At 37.4% G+C, this 27,257-nt stretch overlaps 1 protein-coding gene across 3 annotated transcripts in view; it reads left to right on the top strand.

The window, feature by feature from the left end:
- The window catches only part of LOC124789768 (tonsoku-like protein), a 269,414-nt gene that overhangs the window by 212,644 nt on the left and 29,513 nt on the right, over positions 1 to 27,257 (top strand). For all 3 annotated transcript variants that reach the window (XM_047257225.1, XM_047257226.1, XM_047257224.1), the window contains 3 exons: positions 2,627 to 2,854; positions 8,922 to 9,097; positions 18,830 to 19,005. In XM_047257225.1, the coding sequence (XP_047113181.1) occupies positions 2,627 to 2,854; positions 8,922 to 9,097; positions 18,830 to 19,005 (580 nt within the window). The remainder of the gene's footprint in view (positions 1 to 2,626; positions 2,855 to 8,921; positions 9,098 to 18,829; positions 19,006 to 27,257) is intronic.

Below are 27,257 nucleotides of genomic sequence, written 5' to 3'. Positions count from 1 at the left end.
TTGTACTGATTGGATGGGATCTTGATAGCAGATGCTGTATGTAGAAGTGGCAGTAAGCTGGCACAGACCCTCACTTGCATAATCTCGTTAGTCAAGTAACAGAGTGGTAGCTCACTTGTCCACTGGAAGGATAATGATGGAGTTATCAGTTTTTGGGAAATGAAGTGGCTGGAATTTGTGTTTTATGGACTCGAGAAGGGGTAGTGAAGCAGTGCTGGATGTTACGATTTCTTGGAAAGTTCAGAGGGGTGATTTTGAGGTAGTGGTGGTTGGTCAAGTTGGGATTGTGGTCGGAACAGTTCAAGATAGGGTTCAGTGTCATTTTTATTGTTATTAATTTTTTCAGACTGAATTGAAAAGTGATGTTTCCTGTTGAAATTATGTGTGAAGAAAAATAGGTCTTGAACCAAAGCGCCATTATTAAATGCAGGTTTAGGACTGAGAGTGAGACCCTTGTATAATGCAGATAATTCAGGAGGGGAGTGAGCCACAGATGAAATGTTGAGAACACTGTACTGTTGTGGCTGGTTCTTGTGATCCTGAGTTACCGTTGCTCTGGGGAGGTTGAAAGTTGGCCTGGCTCAGTTTGTAGGAGTGGAGTGGTAATTGATGGTATGGCTGTTTAGGGAGCTGGAGTGGGTCAGAGATGGAAGTACCACTGCTGAGGTAGTTTAGGAGAAGTTAGGATAGTGTTTTGAGGTGAAGTCTGGCCTGTTGGTTCAACTTGTAGGTGCCTTGATGGATGATGAATTCCCAGGAAACATAAGGAGCAGATAACTGCATGATTTTTAGGAGGAGGGAAGTGTGGTGGAGTGGAAATTGGCAGTCGAGGTATATAGGTCGCAGGTTAGGTTGCTAAGTGCAAGAGGTATTTGGAACTGTAAATGGGGCTGGTGAAGAATGAAATTTCATTCGGAAGTAAAAACTTCGAGTGTTAGGCCTATGGCGGTGATTCCTAGGTACAAGCAGGTATCAAGAAACAGGATGTGAGATCTTAGTTTAGGCAGTGAAAAAACAGGTTTTCAAAAGGACTGAATATAATATGTGATAGGATTCATCATGGAATAAGAGAAAGTTTTGCAGTGCTAGAGATAATTAGAGTGGCACAAAGTAGCAGAGGGGAAAAAATGAGACAGGAAAAGTAAGGCAAGCAAAGAAAAAGATAAGAAGAGACAGGACAATTCAGCTAAAATCATGAGAACAGATAAGAGCTGAAAAGAAGGAATGAATGAATGGGCAAGAAGTGATGGGAATTTTTCGTAAGAAAACTAGAAAATATACAGCAAAAATTTATCAAACAATGGAAAATTCAGAATGGAATAATGATAATATTATGAAAAGGATAGGTTGTTACCATGTAGCGGAGAAGCAGAGTCAAAGATAAGCACAACAGAAAGACAGTCGAACAAGTAAGCTTTTGGCTAGAAACCCGACACACGTAAATCACAGTTGTGTGTGTGTGTGTGTGTGTGTGTGTGTGTGTGTGTGTGTGTGTGTGTGTGTGTGGGTGGGTGGGTGAGTGGGTGTGGAAGGGCGGGGGGGGGGGGGGGGGGGGGGGCTCGTATTCCAGTGAAGACCTTTTCGGCTGAAAACTTACATGCTGGACAGTCTTTCTGTTGTGCCTTTCTGTGACTCAGCATCTCCGCTGCATGGTGAGTAGCAGTCTATCCTATTATCAACAATAAATTGCGAGTAGGCAAGTACATGAAATAGACAAAAACATATAGACATGGCAAACAGAGGGAGGAAGTCATCCAAGAAAAAGAAATCTATTATATTTGGTAAATAAAACAATGCAACTGATGGCAGTAACAGTCATTCAATGCAACTTGGTGAAAAAGAAACACACAAAAATGTGAAAGAGTCACTTAATAGCAAGGAAAGTGGCAAGAAGGAAAGAAAAAGGATGTCAATTTTGCAAATAAATCAGTTAAAGGCTATTGGAAGAAGACCATGTTGTGTATTGTGAACCATAAACAAAGTCTTTTATCAAAATTCATTAATAACAATAGAGCAAATTAAGTGCATGGAAATCAATTTTTCCTTCTCATCCCATCCAGTAAGTCTCCCTTGACCCAGGGTTCTAGGTGACTTTTTCACAAATCTTCTATTTCATAAAGCTCAACGGTTATTTTCCTTCATCACTCTTTCTTTCCCTTCAGCCCCTCTGCAGAAAGGAGCCACTGGCTCTAAAAGCTTGTGCATTTCCATATCTTTTACATGTGTTCTCTCCTGCTGTTGCTTGGTAAGTAGGTTTATTTATGTATCCATTATTATATTTTCATATGTTGATTATTTTTGTAATCATAAAGTTATTTTATGGTTGCATGGGGTGGTAGATTTAGGTCTTCCAAGATATTGTTAAAAGAGTTAGCCAGATGCCAGAATTATTCCTTTGAAAAAGTAATATCTGGTTTCTTGACCCATCCTTGTCTGATCCCAGGATGTGGTCCATCTCTAAATGATCTAACTATCAGGAGGACATAACTCCTTTTCTTTCATGTATTCGTTTACAGTTACTCTATATCCTCTATACCCACCATCAGTTACAACCTTGTAGATTTATCAAAATCGATAAAATATGTAATGTGATTTGTGAATGATTTGATAAGTCTTAATTTTGCAGGTGGAAACGCCAGCAACCTCACAAAGGTAGATCGTCTCAACTGGATGTTAGTACCAGTCACAGTGGTGAAATTTCATCATCTCAGCGTTTGCTACAATCCACTTCTCAAGCCTCAGTGGCACATGCTATAAGAGTGTGTGTTGAGGATAAGAAGTTTCTTATCCCAGTTCCAGATGCCAGTCTCAGTATAGGATGGCTGGTGCAAGAAACAGCACGTCGCTACTATAGGTGCGTAGCTTCTTTTCTTCAACCATCTATCTCATTTCATAAGTTTGAATTGCAATGTGTTGCTATTTTGGGATGTGGTTAATTGAGTAATTATAATTTTGTGATACTCTGACAATCAGCACCTGAATTTCTTAAGAAGCATTAACTGTCATCTGTGCTTCCTCACTTGTCTCTTGCTAATTTACCACATATGCTTATTAACTGAATGACAGAAGTACACGTGTGAGACCATTTTGAAAGATACTTTTCCATCTATTCTTCTCCCAAAATGGTCTTTGCTTGTTTTCTTCTTTTGGTTGTATTTGAGCTTTTGACAAAGGATTGTTTCTGTTGAGAAGCAGCAGCATTTACCTGCCATTGAACTGCTTCTCTGGTTTAAGGTCTTTCTCCACATTATTTTTTTCTCTCACTTAATTCATTAATTTCAAAATCTGCATAATATTATGACCTTTCATGAGCAAGCATACTTGACAATGCTACAGGCAGAACTCACAAGGCAGTTAGCATAGAAGTAGTACAAAAAATAACTCAGTTCATATGATAGGGGAAGAATTCCGGTGTGGTCGAAGTAACGTTGACAGGTTTTGTTTTCCGAAAGCTGTAGTGAAGAGTGCAGACCCTATAAACTGGCAGTCAACTGCAAGCATACAGAAATTAAATTATATCTGCCTGAGGGGAGAGAAGCAATGTGGAGAAAAAAAGCCTCTCCCTTTCTCTTGCCGGGCAGCAGCCTTTACCCGCGTTCTGTGTTTCTGCGAAAGCAGAATTGACACATGGTCGTAGGAATCACCAACTGTTCTGTGAAGTTCATAATCAAACTGTGTGACAGACCAGAGACTTCTTCATTTACTTCAGAATGAAATAAGAAAAGAAAACCGCAGTGCACAAAAAGGGATCAGTAACAGCTATGATGCAGTTGCTTGAGCGATTGGCAGTGTCATAAATGAAGTAGTTCAGGCCCAACCTCTACTAGTATTTGATGCACTCATAGTTCAAAACACCCATCCCCGAAAACTACCATATTAAAAGTGTTCGCATTATACTAACACTTGAACTTCTGCTGGTAAATAAATGTAAGTGTTTCTTTGTTCGAAGGTGCTAGGTCCCACAGCTCAATACTACATTATTTTACATGGCATGTACCTTATACAGACCATTCAGCTTAGGATTGCCACTTTTTGGTATAAGAAAGAAGGAACATTTACCTTAAAATACAGAATTTTTCACAAAAATACGGAAAGTTCATAAATACTTGTAGGCACCCAAATTTCGAAAAATCGTTCCTCTCTCCCAGTGCCTGTTGCAACCACAAACTCTGAAAATAACAGAATCATTAGGTGCAAACTGATATTTGCAGAGTGTGGGAGGCACTGTGTGCTGCAGTGGGTGCAGCAACTAGAGCAGTGTGTGGTGGTGCCAGCCATGTATAAGCTCCACTGGTGACAGACCGTCATGGGGCTGGGAGCGATATGTTGCAAGGAAGAGCAACAGCACTTGCTCCCATGTATGGGAGGCACATAGTTTGTTCATCTGTTGCTTGAATGTATGCTCAAGTCATTCAGCTTCTCCATTCAACTGAGCACGAAACAGAGCACTGGTAGGGTGAGCAATACCATTGGCAGTACTATTCAAAGTCTTGAGCCGTAAACAGTGGTCTGTTGTCTGTAATCAACACTTCAGGCAAACCTCCCAAGCAAAAAATAGATGACAGAGCCTGAATGGTGCTATGCAACGTATTCTAGTTCATGGGCACTGCAAATGGATATTTTCTACAAGAGTCCACAACAATAAGCCAACGAGTGTCCCAAAAGGAACCAGCAAAGTTAGTATGCACTCATTGCCACAATGATTGAGACTTTGGCCAATCTGAAAACGTTTTTGGCAGGACCGATAGAGTTTCATCGCATGCGTGACACTGTGACATCATCTGTTCATTGTGGGCAACCATGACTGGCCAAGTACAGTGTTGACATACTAACTGTTTTTTGCTTGCAATTCCCCGATGTCCTCGGTAGAGCAGTCACAAGACATACCATTGCAACACTTTAGGAATAAGCACAAGGGATTGTGCAGAACCATTTTGCAATAAAATCACACCATGCTGGATCAAGAGGTGGTGCAAATGAGCAAAATATTGCCACACAAAAGAGATCTGAATGGTTTTCACTGAATGATACCAAGCAGTACGGATATAGTGCAGGGGGATGTCTGTAAAAGTTCAGTTTCCTGCGCATCGATTTGCAACAAGATGCAGCAGTAGCATCGAATTCAGAATCAGGACCAATAGGAAGGCGAGAAAGGGTGTGAGCATTTCCATGCTTCGACATGGGCCGGTACAATATTTCATACTTATACTGAGACAATACCAAAACCTAATGTTGTAGCTTCTGAGCCGTGCATGGAGGAACAGGGTTTGGATGGCTGAAACAAATACTGAAGTAGCTTATGGTCCGTCACTAGGGAAAACTTTTAACCAAACAGATAACGGTGAAACTTCGTGACACCATAGGTAATAACAGGCGCTTCCTTCTCGATTTGGGAACAGTTGCATTGACTCTTTTGCAGTAACTTTTAAGTGAAAGCAATCAATCAGTCCTGTGCACTGCACGATTAAGCAATGTAACGGAAGCACCAGTGTCTAAGTTCACAAACAGTTTGTTTGACTGTCATTGCACAGCACTTGCCGGGAGGGGGCGGAGATTGAAGGCACACCCTGAATTTTGTCATTACTGGTATTGGCAGCAGGCTTGGAAAAAGCTTTGTTCACTGAGTGAAAAGGTGCTCCGCACTTAGAAGAGTGATCATGGGTTAAGTTCTTTTTCCATTGCAAACACAACAGACTGTACATGACATGGCTTTCAACAAGCAAAGCAAGACATATTCCGCGAAGGACAGTTTTGTCTTTTATCTGTGGAAAAGCAACGGGAACATGATTTCACAGCGAACACACGTGTTGACACTTGTTTATTCGGCCTACGGCATGGTGGCCTGTTTGCCCGCAGTGGTCAGTCGCAAGGCCGTACCTGTTTGTAACTTTGCATTACACTGCAAATGGGAGCTACCTCAAAGCTTTCCACGTCACTGTCACACAAGTCCTCATGTTCAATAATTTGTAATGCTTGTCTCCAAGTAGGATCAGAATGCTTGAGAATTTGTTCACGAATCGCACTGGCTGGCATTATGAATCATTGCATCACTATAGAACTGTCCACAGCCATGTTGAAAATGACACTGTCATGTCAAACCTTTAAGTTCAGTGACCCACTGATGGTAAGTCTATTCTGGCTTTTTCTGCAATCAAAAGAACTTGTAACGAGCTGCAGTAACCCGTACCGAATCCTCTTAATGCTTAGTGAGGGCCGCAACTAAATCTTCAGAAACTAGCAACCTCAGCCTACTAGCCAGGAATAACTTCTGAGTGGGGTGGTAAACTCCTGTGCTGGCCATTGACAAGAAATAAGAAAGTTTCATGCTACTTTGCACTTGATGTGTAGCACAGTGATCGTCGATCTGAGTGTAGTACTCATTTCATTTCTCTTGTTGTTTATTGAAAACTCAGAATGGTAGAATGCATGGAGGTGGTGCCGTGAATATGGCTGCATATTGTAGCAGAATTGATGCAGCATCAATGCATTAATGAGCTGCTGGACTGCCGTCATCAACTGTGGCATTTGGTGTTTATGAAACTGAATAAACAACATTAGATCAAAGCCAGTAGCAACCAGAGGCATAGGAACAGGTGCTGTAGGAGGCAGGTTAGAGGCCATTTTAATGAGAGGAGTTGAACTAGTGTTTTCATTGGCACTTCCGTAAAAATCTAGCAACTTGTTTTGTAAACTGCTTGTAGCTGTATAGTATCTTACACAGAGAGGAAAGATTTTACAGTTACCTCTATTGCTGTTGCAACTGAAAAGAAACAGTTTTTAGAAACAAGTGTGGTCTCATCATTTAGAGACTTAGGAGCTAATATATCTTCCACCAAATTTTCTCCCTTCGTTACTTTATCGTTCTGTGTTTGAGAAGTCACTTGATTGGAAGATTATTGATCCAGATTTTTTATTTCAATTTGTTATTTTGTATTCCTTTTACGTTGCTTAAGATCTGACTCACTGCTGTGAGATACAGAGAATCCATGCACACAGATGGAGTATTGAGCCTTGTGGCATTGTCCAGCATCAGGTTGCACCCCCGTTTATGATGATTCCCAGCTATTTTGATCTGATATTGCTTGTTGAACTTTCTTTCTAGAAGTTGTAAGAATTTTCATCAGAATCTGACATCTTAACATTGATGTCTTCAATGACCTTTGATAACTTCACAATTTACATAGATTTAGTCTCAAACAGCCTGAATAGTCATATTAGGAGTTGGAAGGGAAGACCTACAGAAGAATGTGGTGAAGGACAAGGTAAATAATCCAGTATGCTCAGCTTTACCACCAAATTTTGAGACATCGTGAGATTTCCTTTTCCTGAGGCTCCAAAGAGAAAACGGTAATTGAGCTACTTTGAACCTCAATGGCACTCAAATATGTATTTTTTCCGCTCCCGGGATTGGAATGACTCCTTACCCTCTCCCTTAAAACCCACATCCTTTCGTCTTTCCCTCTCCTTCCCTCTTTCCTGACGAAGCAACCGTTGGTTGCGAAAGCTTGAATTTTGTGTGTATGTTTGTGTTTGTTTGTGTGTCTATCGACCTGCCAGCGCTTTCTTTTGGTAAGTCACATCATCTTTGTTTTTAGATATATTTTAAACTATCTATAGACAAAAAAGACAAACACTCATTTTTATGGGACAACAGTTCATAATACTGAATGCAAAATTTTAACCTCAAATATGAGACGTTCCATACAATAAGGGACAGGTGGCAACCCTAATTCAGCTGCTCATAATTGTCATTGGACCAGAGCAATGAGCACACTGATACGTAGTTGCATTAAAGCACTTTTTATTTTGCAAACATATTCTTCTTACATTTCCAATACGGGCTTTGCCAGTGGAGGTACTATACCAGGAAATGAAAACCGAACACATTCGCCATATTTATATGCAGAAAATAAAGCAATTTCAAACTATCTCTGAAAAAGTTCATCTAGATACATTGCACTGTGAATAGCATCTATTAGGTAATTTTGTGTTTCCACATTTTGAAGAAAATTTGCATCTGTATTTACATTTATCACAAATTTTTTATTATTATTAAACCTCAAGGCAGACATCTGAAAAGAAAATTTATATTTTGTAGCCAGGTTTTCATGCTCCCAGCAACACAACTTACCCAGAAAATTTTAACATAGACAGAAAAACTGAAAACTTTACCTTGGATTCAACATATCATAAGATGTCTAGAAATTGTCCAAATAAATTTGTCAAAAACTTTAGACAGAAACACTTACAGTCATAAAATTGACAGATGAGAAACGATGCTGGTAGACAAACTGCAAAGAAAACAAAAAAAATTGACTGTAGATTTCACAGAGGAAAAAACGAAAGCTGCATGGAAACTAAGAAAATTAGATCATAAAGCTTTGTGTGATGCAGTGGGGTTCAACTGCACCTAGTAGTAATATGTGCATAAAGTAACAAGACATGTAAATTTAACTTAGATTCAGTATATTTCTTATCATTAACTACGGCATTTGTTTTGTATTAATCTCTCACATTTTCATTTCTCAAATATAATTTCTATAACATTAGATTATACATTGTGCAGTTAGTGGAACAAACAAAAATCTTATGTGTCAGAGCTTGTTTTATGTTTTGCAAACAACATTGTATTCACTGTAGAACCATTGATCTGATTTCTACATATCAGAATTAATTTCAGATGTATATTTTTTTGATTACCATATGTAGCTTATACAAGTGATCACTTAGTGAATGTACTGTTTCATTCAATGATACTATTAATGGAAAATAAAAAGTAGATACTAGTTGAAAGTAATGTTTAATTAAGACGTGAAACATAATTGAAGTACATAGAATGGCGATAATGACATAAGCATTCAATTTCATAATAGTTTTGTTGTTATTATTATCTTTGTCATTATCATTATAACCCTCTCTAGTTTAGAAGGCTTGCGACCAACACTCACTCTTCAAACCAGTGATGGAGCATTGCTAGCTGAAGATGACCCGATTTCTCTCATAACTGGTAGCAATGAATTGATAGCATCTGTTGTGTCATGGAACCTACCACCATTGACAGAAAGATATGTGGAAGCTGCCGCTAGTTTGCAGTCAGGTAATACTGTTCAATATCTGTTTGTAATATAAATAAAATCCTTGTGCATGAATGGTATTTCATGAATGTGACATTGATAATTATGGATAAAGAAATGAAATACATTTATTGCCAATGGTCTCTGAAAATAAAATTGTCTTTAGTGTAAAGAACCAAAGGCTTTTTCACTTCCATCTAAAGAACCTTTTTAATTTATTCCCACCAAAGAATTATCTGACAATAACAATGTGCACATCTGTTTGCCAAAAAAGTTTGTTAGTTATATAATAATTACTAATCAGTTTTTATATCATACTTTCGTTCTTTGTGGTGGAGAGATAACTGTGTAAGTTTGAGGCTAACTTGGTTGGCTCTTATTTCACGTATCCATGAAAGACCATGACAGTGATATTCATTTTGCAGGTTTTAATAATGTGCATTTATTAGACACAAAGGGAGGCCTCCAACTTTGTGCTCCTTGTCATATTTTGTAAAATATATTTGAGGATCCAACCTTGAGCAAAACAGTTTCCCATAAATGTTTCATTGCTGTTACACTGTCCTCAACGGATTTCCCTTAATTTTGCTGTTAAATGTAAGTAATATTGGACAAACAAATACATACATGTGATATGGTGATCGTCAGTTTCTTTGGCAGATTGACAAACTTGAGGAAGTAGCACATTTGCTTCCTCTTATTGGTGTCTGTCTTCCTTATTACTGGTCAGATAAAGTCATTAATGTAGCAATACTGCAGCATATGAACAAAGATTTAGAAATTCTCAATACCATCAAGACAAGAAGGCACTAATACATTGGCCATATAATGTGCAATGACAAATACAACCTGTTGCAACAAATACTTGAAGAAAAGATTGATGGCAGACATGATCCAGAACATACAAAATTATCCTGGCTAAAGAACTTAAGCCAATCGTTTGGATTGATCACATAATCACTGTTCAGAAAAGCTGTGGACAAACAACGGATCATGCTACTGATCGCCAATTTTCTTGGAGGACATTTTAAGAACACTATATTGTTGTGTGTGTGTGTGTGTGTGTGTGTGTGTGTGTGTGTGTGTGTGTGTTCGTTTGTTTTTACATTCTAACAATTCCTTGAGAACAGAGCACAATGCAGACAATAGATATGTTTATTCATTAGTATATCCTCCCTGTCTGCTATAATACTTTCTGCTTAGTAGTTACATTCAATGATTAGTTTCTGCAAAGAGCTACTCTCTTTCAGAACTTTTAGACATGTCAGTTTTCATTTGACTATGGTCCATATATTTAATACCATAAGTTGCTTTATTTCTGTGAATAAATATGTACCATATATCGATCGGTTGCACGATTACTGTTCAGGCATGATCCCTGTGGTTTTGTTTCATTTATTTATTAAGTGCATGAGGTCTCCTTCACATTTGTTTCAATCAAGAACACACCAGCAGACAAATACACACACACACACACACACACACACACACACACACACAAGGGCAATAAGCATACAATTAAATTAATGTTGTACACATTCCTACAACAATAAAGCAGCTCACCACAGGGTTGACAACTAGGGCTAAATATAGCCTACACAACTGACTGTTTAATATGAAAGAGATTGTTGATGATAAACTCTACCACAGAGAAAGATAAAACATCTAGCATTTGTCAGTGCACTTGCCAAAACTATGTGTCAAGATTTATTGAGGAGATGACTAGGAATTTTGACACTAAATACATGGAGAACGTAAGAACACTAAAAAAAAAGTCAGCTTTAAATCAAAATTTGTGGTACGTTATATGGAAGTGAACCGTAGACCGACAAACATTGATATGGATCTAAAACATTTTAGATAGTGTAACAGCTCTCCACAGAAATTAATTATTGAGTAGAGCTAATACATACAAAAAACTGTAGTATAAGAAAAACTATGCAGCTCTTTGCAGTGTAGCTATGCTCTATGCCCTTAAGGAACTGTCAGGAAATAGAAAATTGATACATGTCAACAGTGTACTTCCTGTAGTTCGTCTCAAGTTGTTGTTCCCATTTTATGCATTATGTTTGGATGACCAACCGTGCTGTCTTTCTCGGGTGCTACAGGTTTTGCTGTTATGTGTACTCACAGACTTGTGGGTTGGTTGTCGAAATATTGTGTATAAAATTGAAACAATAACATGTCAGGATACCTAAAAACATGCCATTAATCAATTCCGCAAAGAAGTGAGAGGGATCAGATCAAAACACTTAATTGGAACTGAACTTGTGTCACCATGAAATGAATTTCCTATACCAGTCCTGATCACAGAAAAAAAAAATTGTGAAACTTAAGTGTTCACACTCACAAATATTATTAGTTTGAACCCTGTTATTATGATTTCTAATTCATGATCTGGCACACTTTCATACAAGCATCAAAAACATAACAGGAAAAGAAATAATTGTAGTCATAGTAGCAGCTTTTCAGAAGTAGTAAATAAATAACAGAAACAATGAAAAATACAAGAATTATGCTATAGGAAAAATATATATTTTTCGTTGTTATTGTTGTTGCCGTCGCTGTCTGGAGTCTGGTTTGATGCAGCTCTCCATGCCAGTATCCCGTGCATGCCTCAGCTCTGCATAACTACCACAGCCTACATCTGTTTCAAGCTGCTTACTACATTCAAGCCATGGTTTCCCTCTATAATTTTTCTCCCTACACTTGCTTCCATTACCAAACAGACAATTCCTTGGTGCCTTGGGATGCGTCCTATCAGTTGATCTTTTCCTTCAGTTAAGTTGTGCCATAAATTATTTTTTTCTCCAATTCCTCTACTTTTTCATTTATTATTCAATCTACCCATCTAATTCTCATTGTTTCTCTACAGCACCACATCTCAAAAGCTTCCGTCATTTTATTTGAAATGGCTGTCGTCCACATTTCAGTTTGATACGAAGTTAAATACAGTTTGATACAAAGCTTCAGGCAAATACCTCCAGAAGAGATGTCCTAACACTCGAATTTATATTAGAAGTTACCCCATTCCTCTTTTTTTGGAAATGATTTTGCGAGTCTGCATTTTATATCCTCTCTACTTTGACCATCAACGGTTATTTCACTACCCACATAGCAAAACTCTTGTACTACATTCAATGCCTTGTTTCCTAATGTAATTCCCTCTGCATTGCCTGATTTACTTTGACAACATTCCTTTCCCCTTGTTTTACTTTTAATTGACATTAGTCGTATAATCTTTTTTCAAGACACTAATCCATTCTGTTCAACTGCTCTTCCAAGTCCTTATCTGTCTCTGACAGAATTACAATGTCATTGGGGAATGGTAAAGTTATTTCTTCTCTCTGATCTTTAATTCCCTTCTCAAATTTCTCCTTCGTTTCCTTTGCAGACTGCCCAGTGTTCACATTGAATAACATCATGGATAGGCTACAACCCTGTTTTACTCCCTTGTCAACTATGGCTTCCCTTTCATGTCATTCTGCTCCTACAGTTACAATCTCATTTTCTGTGCAAGGTGTAGATATCTTTTTGATCCCTGTATTTTATTCCTGCTACCTTGAAAATTCCAAGAGTATAGTCCAGTCTACATTGTCATGAGCTTTCTCTAAATCTACAAAATGTGTCAACTATCATTTATTAATCTGATGTTTTGATAGTATTTGCATCTGTCATCACCTGCCTTCTTTGGTATTGGAATTATTACATTTTCCTGAAGCCTGAGAGTATTTCATTTGACTCGTGTATCTTGCAACTCGCATATCTTGCACAGCAGGTGGAATACATTTTTCATGGCTGGCTCTCCCAAGGATCTCAATAACTCTATGGAAATATCATTCATTTGCTCCAGGGACCTTGTTTCCACTTAGGTATTTAAATGCTTTGCCAAATTCTTCTAGCAGAATCGTATCTCCCAACTCATCCTTCACCTACTTCTTCTCTTTATATAATATTGCCCTCAAGGTTATTACCCTTATACTGACCTTCTGCGTATTCCTGCCACCTTTCCCTTCTTTGCTTAATACTGATTTGCTGTCTAAGCTCTTGATGCTCATACAGTCAATTCTGTCTTCTCCAAAGGTATCTTCAATTTTCCTACAGGCAGCCTCTGTCTTTCAATTAGTTACACAGGCTTCTACAGCCTTGCATTTGTTATTTAGCCTGTCCTGCTTAGCCATTGTGCATTTCTATGTTTTCTCATTTCAGCAGTTAAATTCAATATCTCCTAAGGGAGGCTTTATCTTTTTACCTGTGTGATCCCCTGCTGTATTTCCTATTTAATCTGTCAAAGCTAATTATTCATTTTGCGTTGTACTCCTTTCCTCTGTTTCAGTTCAGTATTGTGTAATGCTACTCGTGAAATTTTCAACAACCCCTGTTTCCTTCAGTGTTTCCATGTCAATTCCCTACCCTTTTGCAACTTCTTCTGTTTTAATTTGCTGTTCATAACCTATAAATTATGATCATTGTCCACATCTGCCCCTGGAAATTTCTTACAATTTAAAATCTTATTCTGAGATCTCTGTCTTATCATTATGTAATCACGCTCAAACTTTCTAGTGTCCCCAGGTTTATTGCACATATGAGCCTTCTTTCATAATTCTGAAACCGAGTATTAGCAATGATTTAATTATGTTCTGTGCAAAATTCTATCAGGCATCTTCCTCTTTCATTTGTTTGCCCAGTTCAATTTTCCTACTAATCTTCCTTCTCTTCCTTTTCCTATTACCATACTCCAGTCACACCATCAGAATAATTTCCTCGATCTCATTATTTATTCTTTCAATCTCTTCATCATATATGGAGCTAGTTGGCATATCAACTTATACTACTTTGGTAGGTGTGCTTCATGTCTATCTTGGCTATATTACTGTGTTCACTATGCTGTTCATAGCCACTTACACTCATTTGTACTTTCTTATTCGTTCTTAGGCTTACTAGTGCATTACCCCTATCTGATTTTATCTTAATAACCCTGTACTGACTTTACCAGAAGTACTGTTCTTCCTCCCACTGCACAACACTACTACCATACCTAAGTTCAACCTATCCATTTCCCTTTTTAAATTTGTTAACCTACCTAACTTATCAAGAGATCTAATATTCCATGCTCCAACCTGTAGAATGACAGTCTTGATTTCTCTGATGATGACATCTTCCTGAGCAGTTCCTGCCTGGAGATGCGAATGTGGAATTCTTTCACATTTGGAATATTTTACCCAACAGAATGCCAACCCTGTTAAGCCATACAGTAGTGCTGTACACCGTCAGGTAAGGGAAAAAAACACGACTATTGTTTCACCTACCTTCCAACCATTCACAGTAAGAGTGCAAGACCACATTGGCTAATGTTACAATGTCAGGTTAGCCAATCATCCAAGCTATTGTCTTTGCAACTACTGAAAGGACTGCTGCCCCTGTCCAGGAACGACAGGTTAGTATGACCTCGCCACATTATGGCTGTCTGTATCGTAGAGGCATGTGAGCCACCCTACCTTGGCCAGTTCCATGTTTCGTTATTAGTTACAAATTAGAGACTATTAAAATACCACCTGTAACAAAACATACAAACACTGCGTAACCCTCCTAGCGTCACCCTTCGTTAGTCACTGTCCTCACTCATCCAGCCCCTTCTCTGTTCCAAATCCAGCTCTACACAGCAGTCATTCCACCAAAACACTCAGTCTTTTTACTTCTCTCCTTTTCCATTACTTTTCCCTCCCTACCCGTCTAACCTGCAGCACTTCACTGTCCGCCACCCCCACAATACTATCCCTCCCCCTCGCCATCCCAGTCTCCTCCTTACCCCCACCCAGTCACCGCTCCCATCTTGCGCTGGTGCTGCTGCTGGAAGAAGCCTTAATGGCTGAAAGCTTTATTTATTTGTGACAGTCCTTTTGTTGTGCCTATCTGCAACTCGGCATCTCTGCTGTATGATGAGTAGCAACTTTCCTTTTCATAACATTGTTAAGGATGGTATAACAATGCCGAAACATGTATGTAGATTAGTGAACAAGAATAAATTTAATTTTGCTCAAGACAGAATTCTCAAGCACTTTTAACTGTTTAAGCAAAACTTATTAACATAAGTGTGTTCCTATGAGGTATAAAATGAAATTCCTGACTGCTTAAGTGAAGTGAAGTGTGTTGGGACGGAGCCCGAATATGACTCAATCAGCGGCAATTAATCGGGCAGACTGTGCCTGAACCTTGCTTGTGCTGTACTTAAAAATTCATTGCAACCATTGTGCTTTCTACCCACTGTTGGTAACCATGTGGACTGCACAAGGAAAGGGTTCATTGCAACCATTGTGCTTTCTACCCACTGTTGGTAACCATGTGGACTGTACAATGAAAGGGTCTCTGCATTTTGCTACTGCATATGTTTGAATTCTTAACATCTATACTCAACAGCAGCACTTTGTATGCTACTTTGTCATTGTAACTGCTGTAACTACTGAAGACAGCAGATGAGAAGCTGGGATGGTGTGCAGGCACCACTTGACACCATTCCCACACCAGCTGATTCTTGTGCATTGTTTATGTCAGGTGGTCTATTGCTCGTGGTCTAGTGGTTACTGTCACTGCCTCTTGATCACTGGTCCCAGGTTCAGTTCTTTGGCAGGTCAAAAGATTTTCTTCACTCTGGGACTGGGTGTTTGTGTCATTCCAATCGTTTCATCTCATTTTCATTGACATGCAGAGTCCCAAAACGGTGTCAAATTGAAAGACTTTCATCAAGCAGCCAAACAGCCCCCAGATGTGGTCTCTCCCAGCCAATAATCCCATATGATCATTTCGTTTTTATCCCAGACAAAGCAGTAACCACTGAAACTAATCGGTATGCTGGTTCGATAATAGTTCAGCACAGATGGCAAACCAAGTTGAAAGCCAACAGTGTATGTAGAAAGTGGACCAAGCCAAAAATTGATGATATTTAAGAGTTTTTTGTACTAATAATTCACCTGTACTGAGTGAAAACCCAAAAATCAATGACTGTTTTTTAAAAGTTTGAATTGTAAGGACAAATACATTTTCATGTTTACATGAAGAGCAAATCAGATGAGTAATGTCATTTGTTGTTGGCAATGCTTTGATTGGGTACATACTTAGGACAGAAATATGAACTGAGTACGGCATGTAGCAGCCAGGTGTTATGGCATTTTTGAAGAAAGTACTATAAAATTACTTTGACAAAGGTTATACAGTATTCAAGGATCACAATTATATATCACCCGCTGTCTTTATTCATGGCAGTGCAAGCCAAGGGCAGTAGGCACTTACATCGCTAACAGAAAGGATCTTCCTCAACCGATGGTTGCAAAGCCAAGAATCAAGGAAGGACAGTTGATGATGTGATTTTTTTGAAAGAGAGAAGGGAATGTCTGCGCTGCCTAAAATGAAGGAACATGAAGGATGGTTTATTTTTTTTATGCTTTCTTCATGCCACACTGCTTCAGCAACAGAGGTAATTGTGTGGTCATGTGGGACCAATGACTAAAGCAAAACCAGAAGTAGTTCTGGATCGTAATATTCACAAAGTAGTAATGGATAAATCAGATCAAGTGATTGCTTCTCATCCTTTCAAGAGAAAGCAGTTCAAATAGCGGAAAAAGTTATTCTTTCATTTGATTGTAATGGGCATCAGGAACTTTTTCATGTTGTTTGAGACAGAGATGAGGAAAAAAGAAAAATGTGCACTCTCTCCCAATGTCTTACATAATTAGGGAGTTGGTCTGCGCCAAAGGCAGCACATGGTAAGAGGTTAATTCCTCTACAGTTCTTGGTCCAAATGGACTTATTGGATGACATTTTGTGGAAAAAATACCACCTACATAGAAAAAAATCTCATCCAACACCTGTCTCCAAAGGCTGCTCCATTTCACTAAGAGGCAGAAGAAAGAAGTGCTGCAAAGAAATGTCCTGGTGGTGTCCAAATCGTGATGTAACTCTTTTTAAACCTTATTGTTCCAAAATAAACCACACTCAGGCAGTTTATTTGTAAGAATGGTGTGAACGAGGTGGGTGAAACCGCCCCCCCCTCCGCTCCCCTGGAATAAGAACATGATTCAGTAAATCTTTTTTTATCTGCCAATTTTAATATTTTATAGCAAGATTTTTAAGAACAGATAAACGAGGTTTCGTCGTTTGAAATGAAACATCAGATGACTTTACTGCATTAACTATTACAAAGCTATGATTTCCGAAAAATGTGTTTAAAAATAGCAGTCCAGCTGCCCCATCCAGAGTGAGTGAGCCAGTCTCGATTGTGTTAATGACCTGAGAGACAACATTTATTGTAACCTCACCCTTTTTTCCAGTTATGCAGTTCTCTTTAACAAAGTACTATCTGAAAAAAGCTGCATAAAAGTTTTGTCAGATCATTATAAGATTTCAAAGTGGTGCAAATATTTTCAACGTACTTTAAATGTTCAGAAATGTAACATTGTACACTTCAGAAAATGCAGAAATGTAGTATCCTGTTACTACAGTATCATTGTGTCACAACTGTAATGAATCAACTCATACAAAATGCCTGGGTATAACTATTTGATGGCATCTGAGGAAAGGATCACATAGACTCAGTTGTATGGAAAGCAGTTGGCAGACTACAGTTCAGTGGTAGGATAGTGGGTAAATGCAGTCAGCCTACAAAGGAGATTGCTTGCAAAAACACTTATGTTACACACTCTGAAGAATGCTCAAGTGTGTGGGAACCATGTTAAACAGAAATAACAGTTGATATTGAACATATACAAAAAAAAAAGGACTGCACAAATGGTAACGGCTTTGTTCAATGGACAAGAAAGTCTCGTGGAAAAACTTAAACCATTGAACTGACAGGCTCTTTGCAATAGAACACCAACTTTGTGTGCAGACCTACTTAAACAGTTTTGAGAGTTAATATTAAACAAATACAGAGGGATTTAAGCAGTTATTTTTCCCACACTTTGTATGCAAATGGAACAAGAAGAAACTCCACTACCTGATACAATGGGAAGTACCCTGTGCCATTTGTTTAACAGTGGTTTGCGGTGAATGGATGTGGATGTAGGTTGGTGTGCTGGATTATGCAAATCTTATTAGAGTTCAAAAGAATCCAAGGAAAACAAATACTGATTTGCATAGTTTTGTTTTAGGATAACAAAAATATGCTTGCTCACAGAGAGGCTGAAACGTAGACATTTTCTTAATGAGTCACAGGTTCTGACAACACTGCAGCCACCTAAACATCCCACATTTGTCTATATATGATATCTCTCTCACTCAGAAATTTTAAGAATCCCTTCCTGTGTATCATTTTATCTCCTGAGCAGCTGGTAAAGAGCTTCCCAAAGAGATATATTGTAATACACTTCTTAAATAACATGAGAAGAGCCACCAGTTCATCAACTGTAAGGAAAGTGCTGTTAGAGAGTATGTAAAGGAATGTTTTGTTAGAGCAGGAATTTCCATTATTTTCAGGACCCCTTTAAAATGGCTCGTGTAGCTACACATTTTATTTGAATTATTGTTGTAGTGTAGAACTGTGTGACAGAGATACTGTTTTATTTTGTATTAATACTCTAGCCAATCATGCTGTGTTCTCATGTAAAAACCTACAATTTTTTTTTTCCTTTTTTGACATAACACTGTTGCTGCTCAAAATATACATTAGTTCTATTGATAATTGATTTTTAATGTGAGAAAACTCAAACATTGTTATTGTCAAAGACAAGTAACAAGTGCTGGTATCTTCTCTAATGTTGTAGTTGCAGATGCTCATGTTCTTCAGGTGCTGGAAATGTGCCAAGCAACACAGTGCCTACAGCTTGCAGATCTTGCACTGACTTCAGTATCCCTGTCTCCAGTTTTCCAAGCACTTCGCTATCAAAATACCCTCTCGCTGAATTTGTCAGGGAACAGTCTGGCTGATGATGGAATGAAGGTTTGTAAATGCAGTATTAATGTTCCACATGTTTGAAAGATTAATTTGTTGATATGTCTTTATGCTTCTCTTACTTGTCAGAAACTACTAACAGGAGTGAAGGAGGAAAAGTTTACAGGTTCAGAAGTAGGGTATTGTTGTGTAAATACACCTTTGCAGCACATGTTTCTTTACCAAATCTAAATATAAAAATTGATGTTTGTGTGCTACATAGGTAGTATAATTGTGGGTAGGTGGCATCACCCCTTGTACTGTCAACAGAAACATAAAACTTGTCACTATTCAAAAGCAGTATCTTTTCTTATTTTGCTCTGTATAGTTTGTGTAAGTAGCTAATTACTGATTGATGAAAAAAGTTACTTCATTTGAGAGTTGAAGAGAATGGTTGAAAATTTTATTTATTCAGATTCCATCTATGAAACTGCAAAAAGTGTTTTTGTCAAGATTTTTTTGTTGTAGGAAAGATAATGTCTTAAATGGTTTGAAAATGATAATATTTTTACTGTTAACTTAAATCAGCCCAATATTTTGTTTCCATAAAGCTCTTTTAATAGTCCTGTGTTTTTCATCTGTTATCTAGTTATACTAAACATTTACGTACAAGCACATCTTGCTGTAACATTCGATTTGACTTGATTTTCTTGCTTGTTTTTTCACTTACAGTAAAATATTTTGATGTATGAGTAATATTGGAGTATACACATTGAAATACAAGGTAACATAAACATCAGAACAATGTTTGCCAGCCTTATGGCATCATTTGGTATTTGTGTCATCTTGTGAAGACATGTCAAAACAGTCCATACTACTCATTGCACACTTTTTCATTAGACTTTGTTTGATTTTTTTCCTTTTCTTTCTTTCTCTGGTTTCATCATATTGCTCGCATTAAAGCTTTACGGGCCTGGAGTTATGCGTCTGAAGTCTCATAATGCCTCTGAAGTCTCATAACATATCTTCTTTGATTCTTGTCCTGCTAGTAATGAACCTGATAAATATTTGTTAAATAAGGTGCACAATACTGCAGCAATTTATTTTTGAACTCTTTATGTTTATTAACACACAGTGCTCTCTTTTAGATGATCATCTGTGTAACATGCAGGATACAGATCAGTAAGCTCACCAGTTAACTAAACTGCATGTTGTTCACTGGTGGAAGAGTAATAGGCTACCTTACTTCATATGACTTTCAATAACTGGCATAATAATTGCACACAGTACCTGTCCAATCATGACTGACTGAAAATTACGAAACATAGTTTGTTTCTATAATTAGAACTGCATGATGTTTACAGTTTCACTCCCGGGTTCTGACTGATTCAAAGTAAATATACACTTTAACTTGATGCCAACTACACGGTGTTTACGTAATGTGTATTATCCTCCGACTGTTGCAGAAGTGTGTAGTGCAGAAATCAAAAAATGGCAGAATACAAGCCAATTACATGTTGGGTATTAAGAGAAAAAGCAGGAAAATTAATAGGAACAGAGACACAATAGACAGTGATCAGTGACATAAGTTTTCTTTAAGTGCCATTTTATAGGAGAGCAGCTAACTGTGAAATGGCTTTCCCAAAATGCACTAGGGAATCTCGAGGAAGTGCAAGTTTTTAGTGTGGATAATTAACAAGCTACTTTAGTGAAAATTAGCATTTTTTGAAAGAGAAAAAGCAAGGCCACAAAACTATGGTACTAAATGTTTGTAATAATTACATTTTAATATCGAAAGATTCTAGAACATGAAATTATTGAATAGAAATAACTTTTAAAATGTGATGTTTTTGGAAAAGAGGAGAATGAGGGCTTTCAGATGAGCTATACCAAATCAAGAAACAAACAAGTTTTCTTCTCATTAAAAACTTCACCTTCACATGGATTGTATGTATAGTAAATCAAGAACATTTTTTTTAGAAGAAATAGCTCCATATGAAGTAACTACACTTAGCCATCAGTAATCAGGAAATTGCACAGTGAATAATAAAGTTTTTTGAATTCCTGCTGCAATAAGAAATTAAATATTTCAATTAACTACTGTGTATGTGTTATCAACAAAATGAAATCATAAAAGGAGGGAGAAAATGATGTAAGGATTGGTATAAGAATAAGTAGAATAATCTCACCGTGCTCTGTTACAAGTTGTGTGGACATCATATTACGCTTGAGAGACACACATCAGACCAACATAGTGTACTTATCTGAAGATATAATTTCAATACATTAGGCATTAAAATTAGGAGAATGAGTATATAAAAAAAAGAAGACTGAATGACCTACAGTGACAATAAAGAAACAGTAATGTAAAAACAGAAAACATGCTAACTAACAAGCCCCCAAATCACACTAGTTAGGACACAAAAAAAAACGGCGACAAGAGAAGAAATTAAGACAATTAGAGCAGCCTCAAGAAAATAGTACGTAAGGATGGACACCAACACTTAACAAAAGGGATAACACACTCAAATATGAAAATATCAATGCAACTCACAGAACCAATATTGCATATATAGAAATATGCACCAAACTGATCAGCAGAAATAGTATAATTTGCTAACCTCATAATTTTAGTAGCCACTCAGTGTGTGAACATAAAACTTTTTTGTAGAATTATGCTGTGTACATAAACATGAATGAAATATAATACAGTTTTTAGGAAATGTTTATAATAAATCTGTATTGCTTTCAATATATGCATGACCTGAAAAATATTCGTATTTCCACTTTGATTTAATTTGGGGATTTTCACTGTCATAGCAAGTTAGTTTGACTGTTTTTGTAATTATTTAGATGGTTAAAACTGTGTGTATATTTAGACTTATCAGTTGGTTTATTCAAAATCGAAATAATCAATTGTGATCTGATGCCATCCAAATCACTGTACTGTGGTCATAGTGCAAGATAGAAAGTGTTTTATTGCTGTTCTGTACATTATCAAAAAAGTTATTCTTTCTTTGTGAGCAGAAAAAGTGGTGATTCTTGGTATCATCATTGTAATACCAATGGTAAAAAGATTACATAACAACAAGATTTTATTTATGTGTTGATTCTTCTGAGTGGTGTTTGCATTCTTGTCAGGTTACATATTCTGGCTTCTGACCTCAAGGATTACAGCACCGCATTTGGAGACTGACATAAGAAAGGGAAACAACTCTGAGTACAGTGGAGTAGCCCTTTCCTATAAGAAAGCAGAGCAGCTTGAGTAGATAGAGAGAAGCTTAATGAGACAGGCACAGTCAGACGGACAGTTTGTGAAACCTGTGAGACTATCAAACCAGTATCATATTGAAAGACACCTCACAAACCATAATGCATTGTGGGGAGGAGGGGGCTGTGCCCAGCTGTTGGAAGAAAGCATAAGTCACCTGTCTACTGGAAGGGAAGCTAAGTGATCCTACAGAAATAGCTTCCAATATTATCAACATCTATTTTTTGTAAAATCTTATAACCTGTTCTGTTCTCATGCATAATAAGATACCTCAAACACAATGATCCCCTCCAGCATGCATTTCAAAACCATCGCTCATATGAAACCCAAGTTGCGCTCTTCTCACAAGATGTACTGAAATATATGGATCAAGGCAGTTGATAGATGCAGTAATTCTCGACATCTGAAAAGCGCTCGACTCAGTACTATATCAGATCTGATACTGAAAGTGCGATCATATCGAGAATCAAATGATATTTGTGACTGGATCAAGGATTTCTTGGTTAGGAGGATGCAGCATACTGTCTTCCACCAGGAGTCATCAGTGCAACACTTGTAGAAGTGCTACAGATACTGCCTTATATTAATTTCCTGGTAGACTATTTAAATAGTGGTCACAGACTTTTTGCAGATGATACAGTTATTTATAATAAAGTACTATCTGAAAAAAGTTGTAAATGATCACAAATATAAAACTGTGTCTTCACGAAATGCAAAAACACAATATTCTGTGTCTGCAATATCAGTTGGACTTAGTCAACTCGTATAAACTGCAAGATGTAACAATTTTGGGGATATGAAATGGACTGATCAGTGATCGCATATGCTCAGCCATAGGTTTTTTCTTTGGTAGGATACTGAGATAAAGCAGTCAGTCTACAGAAGAGGTTGATTAAAATATACTCTTGAGGCCCATACCAAATGGAACTAACAGAGAAGATATTGTATGCAGAATACAATATAACTGTTGAATATGAAGCAGATTTAAAAGAAAAATTTGTAATGAATCAAAATGTATGAATGTGCTGCTATGAACTGGTTTCAGTTAGATTTTCATTGCTTTTTTGAGAAAATGCTTTTTCTGTAGTGGTAAGGTTTTCACTATAATGAAATGCTCTCTCTTGAAAATGAAAGAGTATTGTCCTTTTTAATCGCTAAATTATATTTTAGTTTGTTATTTCAAATGTGTATAATGTTGATTGCCTTTTGCCTGCACAATCTTTCCCCAAAGTTATAAATGTGCTGAATAAGTCAACACCTTTTTTCATCTTGAAGTTAGAACTTGCACTTGTAATTCTGTTTTGCTTACAAATAAATTTGTTTTTCTATGGGTTCCATTTTGATCAAATACAATTATGTATTCTTTTCTACCCAAGCATATTTCACTGAAGTTATAGCATTGTCAAAGGGTGATTTATTCTTTTTCTTCTATTAAGTAAGTGGATAAATTGCTTTTTACTATTTCTGTTTTAACTTAATTATTCACAAATTTAAATGGGAAACATAAACACCATTTACAGATTAGCCCTTAAGTCTGTTCTGAGTGGCCAACTGCATGAAGCGATCTATAGCTGTGGGACAAGTGATCACCATGTTGCCGATCTGTCCAGCTGTTACTGCCAGTAGATGAATCCTTGTAATGCCACTGATTCTTTATTCACTTTATCACATGTCATTTCTGTTACTTTCTTTTCTTTGTGGTATAGGTGATTTTCTTTTACTGTTTGTCATCTGTACCAATAAGGCTCTTAAATAAAAACACTTGTTTACATCGAAAATTTATGACTGGGAATGTTAAACTGTTACATTAGTTCTTTGTATGTTAGAGAGAGAGAGAGAGAGAGAGAGAGAGAGAGAGAGAGAGAGAGGTGTTGCACCAGCCGGCAGGCTCCCTGTAGCTGGGGCTCCGAGCCTAGCCATATGCATTAACAGTTCTTTAGGAGCAGACAACAGAGTTCCATTGCAGAGAGCTTTGTTCTTATTTATTATATCTTTTCTGTCCATATTTGGTAGTTTTCTTCAATACTAGTTTCTGTTGGAGGGGCAGTTACTGCATTTGAGAATTTTTAGGTCAGTGTTGATGTCTGTCTAACTGTGGTCCGTATGTGTAAGGTATTCTGCGAATGTAGACTGGCAGCTTTTTAGTGCTCTTCTTACCTGTGTGTACCTAATATTAAAATTTCTGATTGTCTATCCTGTATAGATTCAATTGCAGTCAATAACCAGCTGCCATGTCAGCTGGCTATTGGTTGTCCTTAGTTCTCTGTATTGAGTTTTTGTTGGTATTGACTTTCAGTCCTTATTTTTTATGTTGTCCATCTTATGAGATGCTTTGTTGTTGTTTGTAAGAGTATATCATTTGTCTGTCATTGTGGATGCTTCTTGTTCATGTGGGTTTGCATTTTATATATTTATTTTGTGTGTTTGTGTTGTGTGTGCCTGAATTTCAATGTTGATGGTGATCTGTTTGTTTTTGTGCACTAGATATCCCTTCCATCATATCAGTTCTAAAAAACTATTGGTTTGTTGACTATCTGTAGTTCAGTTTTGTAGTTGTCTTCATTGAGTGGGGTTATTTTCTGTCCGTGTGGCTTGTATTGGAATCAGCTTTTTTGTGTCTTACTACATGGTTTGAGTTTTAGTTCATGGCTGTGTTGGTGGGATCATGCATATGGAAATTGCGAGATCAAGAAAATTTAACTTTTTGTCATTTCTGTTTCTACAGTGAATTTTGTTATTGGGTGGATTGTGTTTGTTGTAGTAGAGTTGGTGGATGTGACTGGGTGTTTAGTCTAGAAAGCAAATGATGTCACCTACATAGCAATGCCAGTATACTGTTCTGTCATGTTTGGGTCTTACTATGGTTTCAGATATTTTGTTCTTATTTTGATTAAGGAAAATTTTGGCTAGGAGTCCACTGATGGCTGACTCCATTTTGTTGTGAGTAGAGCTGGTTGTCAGATGAGAAATAGTTTTGCATCATGCTTAATTTTTGAATGTTTGCTATTTATTTTATTTGCTTTGGTGATTCATTCTTGTTCTAAGTGTTGTTTGATGATGTTGATGGTTTCTGTAGCGGAGATATCGGTGTACAAGATTATGATATCAAATTTTGTGAGTGTAGCTATTGTAAGTTGATGTGTTAGATATTTTATGTCATCTCTTCGGTGTTGGTGTATGCTTCTGTTGTTTCTGTATACATGATGTTTCTGTAACTTTGTGTATGTTTCTGTGAGTAGATGTTATGTAAGTGTACTGCTGCTTGCATTCTGATTTTGGCAGCCAGAGACTGTGATCATGTGTGTGAGTGTGTGGGTTGCATTTGTGTGAGTGAGAGATAGAGTGAGTGAGTGTGTGTGTGTGTGTGTGTGTGTGTGTGTGTGTGTGTTTCATCTAATTCCGATGAATGCCTTTCTTGCCAAAAGCTTCCTTGTTCGACAATCTTTTTGTTGTGCCCATTTTCAACTCAGCTATATGGTGTGTAGTAGGATTGATGATATTTTTAAAATATATTACGGATCCAATATATCAATATTTAAAATAATATCATTATTAGCTTTCGATATATCGAAAAAAAAGTATCTGTATATCGACGGGAAAAAATATTGACTACACAAGTTAAATATACGGCTCGTTTTAAAGTTTTATATTTAAATACTGGTTTGCTATAAGATATTTCACTCATCCAACAAGCTAGCAGCCTGCCTATCCCCCTTAGAGCAATAATTGTAAGGAAAATGATGCACATTCATGCTTGGCGATAACCACTTTTCTAACAGTGATAACTACATGTAAGTGGCACATAAAAGGTGCCCAATGGGTCTGTCGTTTGGTTTTGTCGCTTATCGGATTTGTACAGAACCCTTCATGTCATGTCAAAATTATGTGGTGAAGCTAAATGTGGCAGTTTCTGTTGGTAACGCTGAGCACCGATTACATCAGCATTTCCCCTAACATGTCTCCTCCCACCAAAAAGACCAGTCTGTCATTCAGATTTTTGTTCATCGTTTTCAGCAGCTGTTTTTTAAGAATGCCCATGTGAAGAAATAACACATCAGTTGTGTTAAAAATTGTTTTTTAACTTAACTGGTGTGCTGTTTCTTCACATCGGAAATCTTATTATTCCATTCAGTCCGCCACCCCCCCCCCCCCCCCAGTGCAGTCAGGCAAATTTTGTACCACCTATACTTGCTTCACACATTTAAATATAAAACATTGGATGTGATGAAAGCTCAAAAAATAGTAAGGCTTCTTCACACAATGAAAGTAAAATTATGTTCTACTACAATTTCAAAAGAACAGCTTCAAATATTTTCCAAAAATTGTGAAAAAATATAAAATAAAAATACCAGCACTCAATATTGTCGTTTTGATATAGATATATATGATGGGAGGGGGGAAGGATATCGGGGATACATATCAATATTTTTTGGAAAAAGTATCAATATTTTATCAGAAGCCCTAGTGAGTAGTAATCTATACATTTCATAATATTGTCATTACTCCATCTAGTATTTTCCATTGTTTAACTTTGTGGTGTGTGAAATTTCATTTAAAAACTACTCCAAATCCGAAGCAGATTATCTAAGTTACAAACCCCATTTTAGCATGTATTGCCTCATAGTGCTTGTGATGTGGGTGAGAACAGATTTTAATGGCAGTCTCTTGATCGTAATCCTAACATTCACCACACGTGACTCTGCATGTGCACTCTGCTATGGGTCAGCACTTACAGATGCTGGCATATGCAACATTGCCACACTGCAGGCTATCTAGGGGTGTCGGATCTGGCTTTTCAACAGTTCTGCTTCCCATCTGAAGATATTGGCCAGTTGAAATGCCAAAATATTACATGAATATGGTTTTAAGATTCAGCTGTAAACCCGACAGTCATATACCATGCACACTGCAAACTTAGCTGAGCCTATGTGCGTCATTAATTCTAGAGTGTGGGTTTGCAGTTAAGGTTGTGTGTGACTTGTCTGCAGTCCGGAACATTTGATGCTACCTATTCCCTGTACTTCGTTGTTTGGTTATACCATTTTTAACG

This window comes from Schistocerca piceifrons, chromosome 3 (assembly GCF_021461385.2).
Source record: "Schistocerca piceifrons isolate TAMUIC-IGC-003096 chromosome 3, iqSchPice1.1, whole genome shotgun sequence".
NCBI classification, from domain to species: domain Eukaryota; kingdom Metazoa; phylum Arthropoda; class Insecta; order Orthoptera; family Acrididae; genus Schistocerca; species Schistocerca piceifrons.
Note: the sequence above shows the minus strand (reverse complement) of the source record. Positions and strands in the feature narration are given on the sequence as shown.